At 41.1% G+C, this 15,101-nt stretch overlaps 1 protein-coding gene across 3 annotated transcripts in view; it reads right to left on the bottom strand.

Annotated features, from left to right (window-relative positions):
- Window positions 1-14,529, bottom strand: part of STX18 (syntaxin 18) — a 62,245-nt gene extending 47,716 nt beyond the window's left edge. The window contains exon 1 of one of the 3 annotated variants that reach the window (XM_062636357.1): window positions 14,285-14,529. In XM_062636357.1, the coding sequence (XP_062492341.1) occupies window positions 14,285-14,449 (165 nt within the window). In that variant the 5' untranslated portion in view covers window positions 14,450-14,529. The remainder of the gene's footprint in view (window positions 1-14,284) is intronic. The other 2 variants (XM_062636356.1, XM_062636359.1) reach the window with 2 other exon arrangements.
- Between the last annotated feature and the right edge of the window lie 572 nt (window positions 14,530-15,101).

Raw genomic sequence — 15,101 nt, 5'->3', positions numbered from 1 at the left:
TGCTTAGAAAATTCCAATAAGAAAGTGGATTTTTTTTGTTACAATATACATTTGTGTTTAATAAACAACAATCTCTCACTAGCAACAGCCTCAGTCAAAAGTTATCTTCGCAGGATGAGACACATACAGAGTTGTTCTGCCAGAGATTTCATATTATACATCAGTAATAAGGATAATAGAAAATTCCCTGCCCATAGCAGGGGGTTGGAACTAAACGATTTTTAAAGTCCCTTATAAGCCAAACTGTTCTATGATTCTATGAAATCTGTTAACATAATCTCCCTAATTCCAAGTGTGCTAAAGAAAAAGGCCTAAAAGCATAGCAAGCCATCTCATGTAATTTCAATGATTAACAATTTACTCATACTATTCCAAAGACCTCCACGTAAGGAGCAAAACTTGAAGTGAGAACCAACCATCACAGAGCCCCAGCTGGAAGATACACAATAATAAGAGTTATTGGTATGCCTGCTCTGACAGAAAATGACACCCTATCATCATCAGGCTGGGCAGAATTCCCACAACAGTTTACAAATCTCACTGAAGGAAACAACTTCTACTATATTTGAAGAACTGGTTGATACAATTGGTTTGTTCAAAACAGTTCAATCCAGAAAATGCCTGCAAACAAACTTTTGTAATAGAAGGGTTTTTATAAACATAAAAGCATCAGTAACAACCTCGTATTAAAAAAAAAAAAAAAAAGGCTTTGGAGTAAACTTCTGATTCTTATTAGAGTCAAAAACAAGCCATGCAGATTCACTCACAAGACAAAAATCCATGTAATATTTGCATTATTGTCTTTTCTATATCCCTAATGGATGTTTTTATATATATATTTATTCAAAACTGGAATAATATTGAGATTAGAATTCACATAGGTTACATATGCTTAAGTAAGTAGACTCAATTTTTATTTAAGAGCCATATAGAAAAGCCTTCTTTTCATTCACTGCAAATAAGTTTCCTACAAAAGATCTTCATGCCTTATCTTCCCTGCAAAATAAAATTATATTAAGTATTTCAAGTGTATTGTGTGAACCCACAAACCACTCCTGAAACTACTGTAATTTTTCAGACAATAAATTGTGAAGAAATGGTAATGTAATAGCCAGACCACAGCACCATGCCTTCTGTATGCCGTAACACAGAAGGAAATCAATACAAGAAGTTATACTAGGTCACATTTTAGACCAACTAATTCACTCTTTGGTATTTTTCCTTTTTTTAATTCTCCTCCACATTTTAATTATCTCTAAGAAGTATTTTCCTGTATTTGCTGTAGGCTTCTTTACATCATATTCAAGACCATAAGAAACAGTATCTGAGCTCTCTTAAGTATTTCGCATCTATTCTTTAATGGGTTCCAAAGAGAGCTAAAATTTTCAGGAACTGGAAATAACATCATTAAGAGAAATAAAGTGTGCTCTTACAGTAATACAGTAAACTAGTTTCGCCTTATGGTGCATGATTGTGTCTTTACACAACTCTAACAAAGAAAGGAGACACTCATACAAGAAACTGAGTCAGTGTGCAGATTACAGCAATGTAGTGTTATTTAATCAACGAACACATCACATTGGTTAATGATTCCTTCAGTCTTTACAAAATTCATTTACCTGTCTTTGTACACCCATTCATCCTCTGAAATTTGTAAAGAAGGAATCAGAAAAAAACTCCCAAACATTAAAAAGTGGTTGCTTACTTTGCAGTAACTCACTCCTGTGGTAGAAAATAAGAATAAGCACTCTGTGAAGTTTAATACGGCTATTTTATTTTAGAAATGCTTTAACACGTTGTTTCCTGTAAGTTCATTTATTATTAAAAATGAAGACAGAACATTCATACATTCACACAGCGTAAGGTCAGGCTGATCAGAGTCATAGGTCACCCGAGCGGTAGTCTGGGATTCGGAAAACCAGTATCCAATTCTTTGCTTTGGTACAAAGCAGTGTCCCACATGTAAAAAGGAATTCTTGAGCCATCCCTACATGTATTAACTCCTGCAATACTTGTTGAGTACTGTATGTATTTTGGAATATATGCACTTGATTTAAGAGATTTCAAGTGATGCAGAATCTGCCAAATCAAGGACCAGCTGAACACCACTACAAATAATGACGACTTTTCTCAGCACTGCATGTTATTTTTGCTTTTTCCTTAGATCCATGAAAAAATTGGAGACTTTTTTCTTGTGATCATGTCCCCTAACAAAATTGGATGAAGAAGTTTCTCGCCACTAAGTAGATTTTTCAGGCGTCAGCTCATTTTCACACCTCTTTTCTAAAAAAAAGCAAAACACAACCTCTTCCTCCACCACCACCACATTTCTGGAAAAAGTGGACATCAGAACTGTATGCAACATTTTGTCATTTTAGTATGCTCTTCCTTTAACTGATAATCCCATCTCTGTTCCATTCAACTTGCATCTGTTTAAAAGTTTCTTTATTTTAGCACTGACTCCTGTCACTATTTACTAGAAGCTGAAGAGGCCAAATTATGCCCTACCATATCCACAACCACAATCAATAAATGCCCTGCTTACACATGCAAAGGTAATATCACGCCTAAGAATCTTTGCATAGATGTAATAATTTTTCTATATAGTTGAAGGAGCCATGGCTTAATTTAAGCCTACATAAAGGAACACTTTCCTATCACAAACTGCAGTATACATCGTGCTGTCCAGCTGAATCGACCCAAGTAAATAATATGTAACAAAGACAACTAAAGAAAGAAGATTTTTAAATTAATCAAAAATTTGTAGCTGTCACTATAAAATGGGTATGCAACAAGATTCTGAAAGAATATCCCATGAACACACACATCTGTTTAATATTACAAGCCAACTGTCAACATCCTAAGTGAAGTTTTAATTTAGTATTTTTTCTCTCTTGATGTTGTACCTTTAGTCAATGCCTTGTGAGAGTATCAGCTTTCTATAAGAAACTGTTAAATATAAAGAAATGTTATTGTAGCATGTTTATAAAATCATAGTTCGAGAACTTTTTATTTTTCTAAAGCCTGACCACAACTTAATTATCTGCAGGACATTCCAAGCTCACAATTGCAAGCTCCAGTTCCCAAGAAATTTTAAACACTATCTACTGTACAGGACATACGGTATTGCAAATACCACAACATGGCAGTGTTTCCAAAAGTCAGCATTAGAGCCTTTAGACATGGTTTTTATTTTCAAGAAATACTTGTTGCCTTACTAATCATTAAATGGTTTTCATCACCATTACATGTTTGTCTTTCACATGTCAGTTTGCTATCACCATTTATTTTTAACACAAGTGAACTAGTTATAAAGAAGACAGATATAATGTATAACATCTTATGTTAGACATGAAGTGTCATAAGAGTAAGCAGTAGGTTCCTATGCAGTTCTCACAATGTTTTGCTTCTTTTCCAGGAAAGAGCAAGAAAAAAAATCACCCAAACTAACTGCTAAACTGGAGATAAGGGGGGAGTGTGTGTATGTGTGTGTGTGAAATGAAGCCATTAGTTCTGCCAAAAACTCTCAAAGAAAAGCTGGAATTTCTTTAAGAAAGAGAAGTCTCAAAGAGCCTGAGAATTCAAAATTGTTTCTATTCTGCAAAAACATCCAAACCACCCAAAAACAGGCAAGAAAAAAAAACAATCCATGATGCAATTACATCTGTTTTACTTACACGTCAATCTGAGAACCAGAAAATACAAGATTTCTAGAACAACTCAGAACTCCAAAAGTATGTTTTCATCCCCATAATATCAACACTCTGTAGAACATCTTAGTTTCAACACATTGCTGACCAACTCCCCTGTCTTCCTGCTCCTTTAACAAAATTCTCCCTTCTCTGAAGACTGAGGAGTCTAGCTAACCTGCACTCCCCAGCAGCTGCTGCCATAGAGCCAGGGTAAGGAGTCCCACCACACTCGTGGGCTGCTGTACAACCCAGGGCTCTGTTCTCCACTCTTTTTTACCTGCCAGGCCTTTGGTGTCTATTTCATTACAGAAACCCCACAAGTCCTGCAGCAAGATTATTTCTGGTCTTCTAAATGCAGTGATATTTTACTTTTACCTGGACTAAACATTTGAGGACTTACTTTACTTTCCATTAAAAACTAAAACACTGAACGAACACACAAGAATTCTGATTAGAATATTACTCCATATGAGACATCTAATAAATTTATGATGCAATCCAAGACCCTTTCAACCACAGACCAACATAATGTTTAAATAATCCTCACAGAACCTCTACCAACATTCACGAGAACCCCCTTTCACATTTGCTATCCAACTGAGACATGGAGAGGTGGGAAACACCAGTCTGTTGCATCTTGTACTATGGAAATTAAATATTCAATTCAGCATAGTGAGATTAAATCCACATTCAAAACCATTTAGAAATCAACCAAAAAAGGAAATATCCAGTGGGAAACATCAAGCAGTCTATTAATAGTGGAAAAGCAAAGATTGAAAGGAAGCTGGATTAGATTTAACTGTATCTGGTTTTTGTTTTGTTTGGTTTCCAAATGCTGGACAATACCTATGGAAATGGAATAGATTGAAATTTAAGCAGATGTAGTAAATCTGCTTCTCTAATGCTCTCACCACCCTCCATCAAAAGGGAAGGCAGAGTCAGAATCAAAGGGTAAAAAGGGACAACAAAAACCTCAGGACTGGTACCTGATCACTACAAAACATCATTTTGGGGCAGACAGAAAGCTTTGACACACCACCCTGAAGACAGGAAACCAACATTTTCAAGCAAGTATCCATCATTTAAAATTCTAGGCAATTAGATCACACTGTAATATTTTCGACACTAAAGCACATTTTCTCAGAATTGCTGGAAACAATTCATACCTCCAATTTTCACCCTTTAATCGCTGTCACTGCTGAAGCTATCGTACCAGGTTTTAGTATTTGCCAGCCTGACACATATTTTCAAACACAGTGGTCTGAAGTTTCAAAGACAGAGCATATAATTACATAATCTTTCACTGAAAAATTACATTCTTTTGTCTATGGCAAAGCACAGAAAACCTTAATCCACTCATTACCAAAAATCACAAGGAATCAGCTCAGCATTACAGCAATAACTAATCCTGATGACCAAAACCAGCCCAATTAGCAAAAACACATGTGTTAGTCCCACTTGTTGAAAGCAATGATTTGTAACCGATTTTTGTGAGAAGCTGCAACATCTTTATGCTTTGAAATAGCTGTTCGCTGAGATACAGATTAAAACTCTTTTTGCTGATCATGTGTGAAGCACAGCATCCTAAATTACATATCTCCCCATCTTGCTAATATTCAATACATTTCAGATTTCAAAGCAATTTATGTATGAGGACTCAGAAATTCTGCCTGCTAATTGCTGCAGAGAAGAATCCTCCTTAGTCCAAGTCTAGATTTAGCAGAAGCAACAGAAATAGTACTTCTCAAATGTCCAAGAATATCTCTCTCTACCTAACTTCACAAGCAGGATACACCATGCACACAGAAATGAGAAGTGCAGGATGCCAGGAAGAGTCATGGCTAAATTCTACTCTGGGCTACTATTCAACAGACTTGCCCTATTTTCAAAAGGAGGAAAATCAGAACCTAAAGAACCAGTTACTAACTTCCAGATAAATTAATTTTATTTTGGCCTCACTGATAATGTCTGGAAAGTAAACCCCAACAGTTAAATCTCTAACAAGTCACATTAATATTAAGTCTGCTTATTTTTAAGTTGATTTCTGTCCCAAACAAGAGATTTTAATAAACATAAATACAGAGCCCAAAGCTTCTAGTGATGGCAGTGTGTCAAAGTACTCAAAATAACGAGCTGTTCTTGCTCCAACATCTTTGATACAGAACTCGGAGAAACAGTAAAAAGCATAAATGCATCCATTAAAACCACTAACCTGTAAGTTGCATTCTCACACTTCCATTTCCCTTCCTTTCTTTCCTATTTAGATGTATCCTATCATAACCTCCATATGCTTTCCTGCTGTTCATTCTTTTTCTTTACCCATTTCTACCTCTCATGTTAGACTGTCTCTTCTCCAACTTACATCATTCTATTCCAGCTAAGCCTACTCACTTTCTGTTGTCTTCTATTGAATCACTCCAGATTTTCAGATGCCACAGGAGCCACCACCTGTCCTTAGCCCACTTTTCTCCTTCTTCACATGTCATGTTAATGTAACCTGTGTTGGAAACTACAGATGATAAACCTCAGCTTTATTCCACTTTCACATGTACTACAAGAGTCCATAAATTTTATTCTTATTTATGGCAAGATGACAAATCAAGAACTCACAGGAGGTGTCAGTTTAACGGACAGCCATAGTCAGAAAAGAGTTCATAGTGACCAGCTACACAATATAACATTTCCTCCAACAACAAAGTCGGGAAAGAACCTCCCACAACCAAGCTGGAGGTGAGGACAAAGACAACATCCTCAAAACGGGAACTGCAGCCTCAGGTACTTTTGGACTCCTCAGCACCACATGAGGTCCAGTTAGTCAAAACAAAACTAACAGACGACCAAGGAAAGCTGTCTCCCAAGCCAACTTTCAATCCTGCTGTTCAGTTACAGTCAGAAAATAATTCCCATGGAGTTAAGAATGTACTTCAAAACAAACAAACAAAGCAGTGGGGGACAAGGACAGACATTTGCACTGACATTTCCCAAAATGTAACTCTTCCCCCAAGGCCAGTCTATACCCTCACCACTGGTATTGATGCGAATTTTGCCAAAACCAGAAGCATCACAAGGGGAACATCAGTGAATTGGCAGTTAATCCTTTTGCATTAAACAAGGTCAGCACTGCATTTGTCTCCAAAAATCTTAAAAACATCTTTCCTCCGCTATTTACTTTCTGGCTTTTTAAGTGTTTCTCCTCTACTAATTAAAATTATCAAGTCCTTTCCCCTTCATCTCTCAGGCTAAATTTCTTCTCTAACAAGGATGGAGGAAATGAGGAGTAAAAACAAGAAATGTTCATAATAAGAACCTAACATTATGCATAAGTTGCAGAGGGGAAGAGATAAATCTGAAAGCTTAGAAAGCCCTACACTGTAACACCCCACTTGAAAAAGCGTCACTTAGAATTGTATTTTCTGCCGAGAAAACGGGGGAGGGAAACCCACATGGATGCAAAAGAGCACAAAATGCAGCATCAGCGGTGAACTTAGAAGAAAAAAGTGACTTTATAACTGTACATGGGAGAAGTCAGAATTAATTCTGATGACCTCAGCTGTGGACCCCAATTTATTAGAACTTACCTCTCATTAAAAGTTAAGTGAACTGAAATATCACTTGCTGTCCAAAATTTGGCACAGTCATTAATTTCTAATAGAGACTATAATTGGCTATACTATAAGCAGTATACATTTCCTTGCATCCAAATATTCTTTCGTGGGACTTATTGTTATGTAATCATTAAAGTCAAAACAATGGTATGAATTAACATTACATCAGGTTAGATTTTTTTTTAGTTTGAGTATAAAACCAAAAACATTCAAGCACACCATTTTAACCATTTTTGGCCATTTCTCTCAAAGCACTGGTTAGTGTCAGCTATGCAACTACAACAGAAGTAGCTCACTACATGACCATGCAGTCTTCAATGCACATTCAGGTCTATTCTAAACCTGGCAAATACGTGTCCCATCCTATTAAAGTTAATATAGCAAGACGGCCTTTTCATTAATTAGGATATTTCTCTGTTGTTTAAACAGCTTCAATATAATCTGATGCATTCTGGAGACACCAACCTAAACTTCACTCAGAGCCAGCAGTGTAATAACTATTGTCATATTCCAATAAAACATTTAATACTTGGCATTTTTATTTTCATTTACCTTCACTTTTTAAACAGTAATGATGTTACTCCTTGCATCAACAGAGTGGTACCTGCCTATCACCAAAGCTACTACATATCCAAAAGCAGGCAGTGGAAAAGCCCATGAACCTCCCAATCTACAAGCCAACTCTTTTTTCTTACAATACTAAAATTGTATTAAGCAAGAAGAATTTTTTGTTTGAAATCTCGATCTAATCATCTACTACTGTTTTCCAAACTGGTTTTGACCAGCAAATCCCTACAAATTTTCCAGTGAGCATGCAGACTTGTCCTTCTCTATTAGTGCCATGTACTAGCTACAGATTATTTACTGTAACCAGACCCACTGCACATTTTTAATGCCTGAATTTTATTCTTGGTACCTCTTCAAACAATCCTGAATAGTCTGAAAGGGATCAGAAAGTATGTATGGTGAAAAACCCTTTTAATGGTGCTACATCAATAATTATGTCATGCTATTCAAGGTGGTCCTATATGGTCAATTGTAGGGACCAGCTACTGGTTTTGGCATTTCTCATACTTTTTTAGGCTTTATTAATACAGTGACAAAGATTGACTGATTGATGGCTTGGCTTCGCAAGCAAAGATTTGGGAAGGGTTTTACCCACGTTCACTACAAGCATGATGACCAAGGGCATGTGGGATATGCAAATCTGGTTGGAAAAAAGGCTGCTTAGGCAATCAGGAAGTTTCCGACCAGGACTGTGAACTCCTGGGGCAATCTTGAGCGACCCATGCCCTGATCCACCCACATGCAAGGTTGGATCTGCAGCTTCCCATGCACCTTGTCACCTGCCGATTCGATCCTCGCCTGTCCATACAGACAAGTGAGAGTAAGTCCTTCCGGCCTGCGCAGTGGATTTTTTAGGTGAGGCGCAGTGTGTGCAGAACTGGCCGCACCCTTTACCCCTGAGGTTTAACTGCCACGGCCTAGCTAGCTAGGATAGTGGCAGCAAAGTCCTCAGGTCGTAGGTTTTGTAAGAGTGTCCTTCTCTTAGATGGAAGACCATACAAGGCTAGACGAGCTCCATCTGCCCGGGTTTGAAGATAGGAGTTCTTCTTCTCCTATGAAGAAGGCTTGTCTTCGCTAACGAAGATTGAGGAAGGGCTTTAACCCACACATTCTGAACAAGACTGCTATCTCCTGGGTCAGTCTCAAGTGACCGATGACGTAACAGCACAACATCAAGCACAAGACAAAGATTAAGACACTGCAAACACCACATACAGACACCCCAGCCTTTTCTTCTCCTACAAGAATGCTCTAAATACCAAACTGCACAAAGATGGGCCATGTTTGGGACCAAGGACAAAACATCAGCTCTCCATCTCTTCCAATAGCAATGCTACTTTGAAATATCCCATGGGCTTTGTCCAATCTGCTGTACTTACACAGGTATGCATGAAAGGCTGTTTTACTCAGAGGATGTAAAATAAAACCTAAAAGCTAAAAATTAAGTCAGGTAGCCTTGAAATCAAAAGCTTTCTCAAAATTTATATTCAATGTCATTTGGTTTGGCCTTCGCAAGACCCAGTTTTGGAGACAAGTTTTATGTGGGGATTTTTCCTACTCATTACATATTTGTACAGAGCAGCTGAACATATTTTTGATGTGAATATTGGCCTATCATACCAATTTTTTTTGAAGAATCAGTTAATCATCCTACAGAATCCATACACAGAAGTTATATGAGTAACAGATGTTCCAGCCTCATGAACCTGGCATCCTTATGCATTCAACAGTTTCAAACACAGACATTTGATCATTCTGAAATTCTGCATTTAAAGACTAAGAAACATTTAACCTTTCAAATTTTCCATTCTCAAAGATAGGTTTTCAGATAGGTCTGGTATTGCTTTTGAAGGATTCATGCTCCAACACTTCATTTTTTAGCTTTCTGCAAAACCTTAAAGAAGGGAATCAACCTAGTGAAACACAAAATTTCATTCATGGCTGCAATCAAGCCCACCATGAAATTCTGTCTGACCATTAACGGATATTTATTTCTGTAATAGGCTGTACCAGCCCCGATTCCATTTCTCCAACAGTCAGCAATGATAAAAAGTTCATTCCTTCAATACACTCAGGTAACTAAGAAAGAAGCATATTTGGCAGGTGGTATTCTCAATAGCTCATCCTTGCCTTAAAAAGTAACAGGAAACGATTCAATAGTCAGGTTTCCCAAGACTGTCCTAAGACAGAAGTTCAAGTGCCAAACACCTTCCAAAGCTGACAACCTTTTAAAATATCCAAATCTGCAGGTTTAAGACCATGGTAATGTTGTGAATGAGTGCCACATATACTGGGCCTATGCTATACCTGAACTGTTCATGTTTGTCCCCGAAAACTTACTTCAAGGCTGCAGCAGGGAGATGCCCAAAGGAAACTGTGACCCTGTAGGAAGCCCATGCTGGAGAAGGACCCTGTCAGGATCTGTGTCTCCATGAAGACAGGAGCCCACACTGGAGCAAGTCTGCTGTGAGTTGTGACCCCAGGGGGGATGCAGTCTGGAACAGTCCATTCCTGAAGGATGCACCCCATGAAGGGACCCATGCTGGAGCAGTTAATGAAGAACTGCAGCCTGTGGGAAGGACTCACGTTGGAGAGGCTCATGAAGGACTGTCTGTTGTGGGAGGGACTCCATGGTGGAGCAGGGGAAAAGCATGAGGAGTCCTCCCCTGAGGAGGAAGAAGCAGCAGAGACAATGTGTGATGAACTTACCACAACCCCCATTCCATGTGCCCCTGTACCACTGGGGGGAGGAAGTGGAGAAAACTGGGAAGAAGAGAGGAGTGGGGAGAAGGTGTTTTAAGATTTAGTTTTTATTTCTCATTATCCTACTCTGATTTGATTGTTAATAAATCAAATTGACTTTTCCCCCCCAAGTTGAGTCTGTTTTGCCCACAACAGTAACCAGTGAGTGATCTGTCCCTGCCCTTATCTCAATCCATGAGCCTTTTGTTACACTTCCTCTCCTTCCTCTCCCCTGTGCAGCCGAGGAAGACAGCGACAGAACAGCTTTGGTGGGCACCTGGTGTCCAGCCAGGGTCAACCCACCGTAACACTACATAAGCCTGTCAAAGTATACACTGCATTTCAAATAGCTGGGTTACTGTAAAAGTCTAAAAGAAAAAGTGCTGGTTTTGTTTCAATTGACCAAAAAGCACTACCATATACATAATGAATTCTAACAGTCTTTTCTGAGTTGCAAGCAATGGAGAGTCTGTCACTGTTATTGCAGGTTTCTTGTAGGGAACCCCTCAACGATCATTTCTTATTTGGTCCTAGTCAATATGTAACTGGTGAGCAGGTGGTGAGATGCCAGAAACATTCATCATATGTGCAGCATTAGTCACCTTTCATCATGTATCAGCCAACCCAACCTTGTACAATGCAGCTGATAGACCAAAACACCCCAAACCAAATAAACAGTGATGGGTCAACACCAGGGCAAAGAAAATCCTTTTATAGCATAACATTCATCTTTGGTTTAGAAAAGCATCCACAGGCAAACAGGACAGTTTTGTCACAGTTTAATAAATGTTAATGAGCAGCAACAGCAGCTTCTGCTACTAACACCACAATGACTTTATATAACCTCGTAACATCCTTGTGTTACCAATGCAGCCTCACATACAAACGCCTTCGTCAGCCCCCCAGAGGCTGCAACAACACAGTGTGTATATATATATATATATATGTACACACACACATATATGAGCACAAAACAGCTTTGAAAAGAAATACAAATTAATGCAGAACCATTAAGTACTTTTTGCGACTAATGCAAAATACCAAAAGCACACAAAATGTATCCTCCCATTTTTGGTTTTCCACACACTGCTGATTCAAGTTCTATTCTCTCTGCCTACTCCAGTCCACCTAAAAAATCATGTTAAGTTTGAGAGCATAAAAAAGGACTTTATAACTCTTATCTCCCAGGTGCAACGAGACTTTACCATAAATACAAAAGCTCACTGTGCAGACACAGAGCTTCCTTAGGGAAGAAAAACGAAATTCAATGGAAAATAAGGAACTGTTACAACTTTGCTGGCTTCTTCTCCAAATGTTAATTAAGTACTTTCAATCTTCCTTCTTAAACACCACATAAGAGTCTGTCTACAAAAAAAGACCAGAAAAGAAAGAAGAAAACATTTCCACAGTCCTCAAATCCTGCAGCAAAACTCATAGTCCTTTGGGGCAAGGGGAAAGGAGGAAGAAAATATTCTATGTATGATAGAATTACACCACTTAATACAGTTCAGCCAAGTCCTCAAACACAATAATAATGTGATACAAAACCACCATGGGATGGGCTGGGAAGGAGAACTCCGATCCCACAGCTGTGTGGCTGCTCCAGGCCAGGCTGAGCACCCATCCTGCTGTCTGCTTTGGACCAGAGCTGGATGTTGCTCCCACAGCACAGGACTACGGCTGGGCAGCGAGAAGATGAACATGAGGCTAGGCTTCAGTATGAACCGAATTCAAGAAAGAAAACCAAAACTGGGAGGCAGCAAATGCAAGGAAGCATTGGTGATAGGAAGGGAAGACACAGAAAACACTAGGAAGGAGGAAGAAGTAGATGTCAGCCTAGTCTGAAGCTATAAATTATTTGGAATACAGACGCTGAAACTGAGAATGAAGAACTGAACGCCTCATCCTGGGCAGTGTTCAAGGCCAGGCTGGACAGGGCTTTGAGCAACCTGGTCTAGTGGAAGGTGCTCCTGCCCACAGCAGTGGGCTGGACCTAGGTGAGCTTTAAGGTCCCTTCCAACCCAAACCATTATATGATTGTGAAGTGCAGGCAATAGTGGAGACAACTGGACAAAAGGTGAAACACTTCAGAGGGAACAACCAGAAGTCTATAGCTATAACAGTATCTAGAATGGAACCTAAAAATCTCAGATTTCCTCTTGATGCCACAAATAACTGTGAAACACTTCGACAAAACATCCAAACACTGTCTAGTGCTAAACCTTTAGAGAGCAACAACCTCCCCTCAGCACCAGCCCAACTGCTGGAGTTCTGAATGGAAGATTTAAAAATCGCAGCTGTGTTGATGATGGAGATAAATGCCAATATAATGCCCCCTGATAGCCAATCATTTATTGAATTCTAGGAATTTACACACACAAATAGTGTTAAAAATTAGAAAGACTGCCCTGGGGTAAAACTGAAGGAGCCCATTCTCTCTAACACTGCAGAATGTGGAATATCTGCATCAGGAGATGCAGTGGGGGGGGGAAAAGGTAGCTTTCACAGGAAAAGATCTTGACTGTAGTTTTATGGACTGGTCTGATCACTGCAGATAGATCCCTACCACTCATAGTGAACAAGTCACTTATTAACCATAAGAAAAACTTGCTTTATACTCATTTAGGTACTCGACACCCTCTGCTTAGGCCTCTAAGCAATCACTGAGCTACTGAACATCAAACATCAAGGGTTACAATTTACACTGTTTTTTTAGTACTCTCTCAGAACTGGAAAATGTACAGTGAGCACAGAAATGTGATATTAATAGCTATGCTTGAAAACTAAATTATTCATAACTTAGAAAATGACAGAACAAGATTATTTGTGTGTTCTTTGTTTAGTCCTAAACTTGTATTTGCACTCTGTAAGCCTGTCTCCTCAGAAAGTCCTTTGCTCCGAGTTTTACAAAATACAGTCCAGTACATTAAACATGTGCTATTCAAACCCTGCTTTGGTACCAGACTTTTCTCCCTGCCTTTTACTCAGTACGGAGCAAAATAACTTGCAACAAATTTGGTTTACGGCGTGACTGGACTGAGGACTGTTAATAGTGCTGGTCAGCCTTCAGCTCTGTAATTCCTTAACTTCTCAGTGCTTGTCTTTTCAAATCTTAAAATGTTCTAGTCGCCTTTGTATATTTGTAATGTAATTTGTACAGAACTGGCACTTCAGAGCCATACGGCGTGACAAACCGAAAGCAAAACTGAAGACAGAATATACTGTGCAACATTACAAGCGCTTACGTTCCTATCTGCTTACAGGAGCGCTCTCTTACGTGGCAACTCGCACGAGGAAACACTCGTATCAATGCACGCACGGCCGCGGCCCGCACCAGGCGCGACAGCCCGCCCGGAAGGGGCCGCGGCCGGCAGAGCCGCCCGGGAGGGTCCCGCCGGGGGAACGCGGGCGGAAGGCGAGCTTTGAGCCTTCCCCTGCCGGACCCGGCTCTCACGTTGCACTCCCACCCTCCCGACCCACATCCGTGTGGGAAAGAGTCACCCCGAGGCACTCTGCGGGCGACTCTGGAGCCCGCTCGCTCGCCCCGGTCCTCGGGGAGGGCCGGACGTGGCGGCCCACTCCGCGGTGAGCTGAAGGGGGCGGGCTGCCCAGGGCAGGGTGGGCTGCCGCTGCCGCTCCCCCGCCCCGCGGGGCCCGGCTGCCCGCCGCCGCACTCACCACTTCCCGGGCCCGGCCGGTGAAGTCGCTCTTGGAGCGGGCGGCGCTCCGCTTGAGCAGCTCGTCCCTGGCGTTGTCACCCGCCACCGCCACCCCCAGCGCCTTGTTGCGGGTCTTCACCGTCTTCACGCTGGCCTTGAACAGCAGGGTGATGTCCACCGCCATGGCTGCCCGCCCCTCAACCGGCGCCGGTGCCGCTGCGCACCCTTCCCCGCGCAACGTAGCTCCGCGCGGCGCGTTCCGGGCCAGGCCAGTCCTCTCCCAGGGCTCCTGGTCCCGCTCGCTGCTATGGGGCAATGCTCCTCAGCAGCCTCTCGGAGCCCCGTGAGCTACGGAGGAGTGTGCCGTACCGGGCACGGAGGGCTGAGAGTGGGCGCACTTAGGTTAAGAAGAAGCGTGCGCCTCCCTCCCGTACAGCCCAGCAGGAGCCAGCTCCTAAGTGGGACGGCCGGAGCGGGGCTATCTCTGTCTGGCTCTGGTCTAACAACCACCCTGTAGAATAAAAGCTGTGCTCCACAGAACTTTGGCGTCCGGACCACGCCGCGGTGGCGCCGGGGCAGGTGTCACCGGGTGGTGCTGTTAAACGCAGTCTGCCAAGATCTTAACTTGGCAACTGAGAGTTATGGCCGCACAGGACAGGTTCATTAGGGCTGATTAGTGCATGTCGGCAGATCTGCACTGGGGTCTGGGGGGGCCGCTGGGCAGAAAATGGCCACAGGTGTGTGTGCCCTGGTTGTGTACCTGTGATCTGTACAGGTGGAGAACCTACACCCAGAACATGTAGCGATGGTTTCTTCTCTACTGGGAATGTGGCCAA

This window comes from Pezoporus occidentalis, unplaced genomic scaffold (assembly GCF_034315485.1).
Source record: "Pezoporus occidentalis ecotype Australia unplaced genomic scaffold, CSIRO_AGI_Poc_V1 ctg48, whole genome shotgun sequence".
NCBI lineage: Eukaryota > Metazoa > Chordata > Aves > Psittaciformes > Psittacidae > Pezoporus > Pezoporus occidentalis.
Note: the sequence above shows the minus strand (reverse complement) of the source record. Positions and strands in the feature narration are given on the sequence as shown.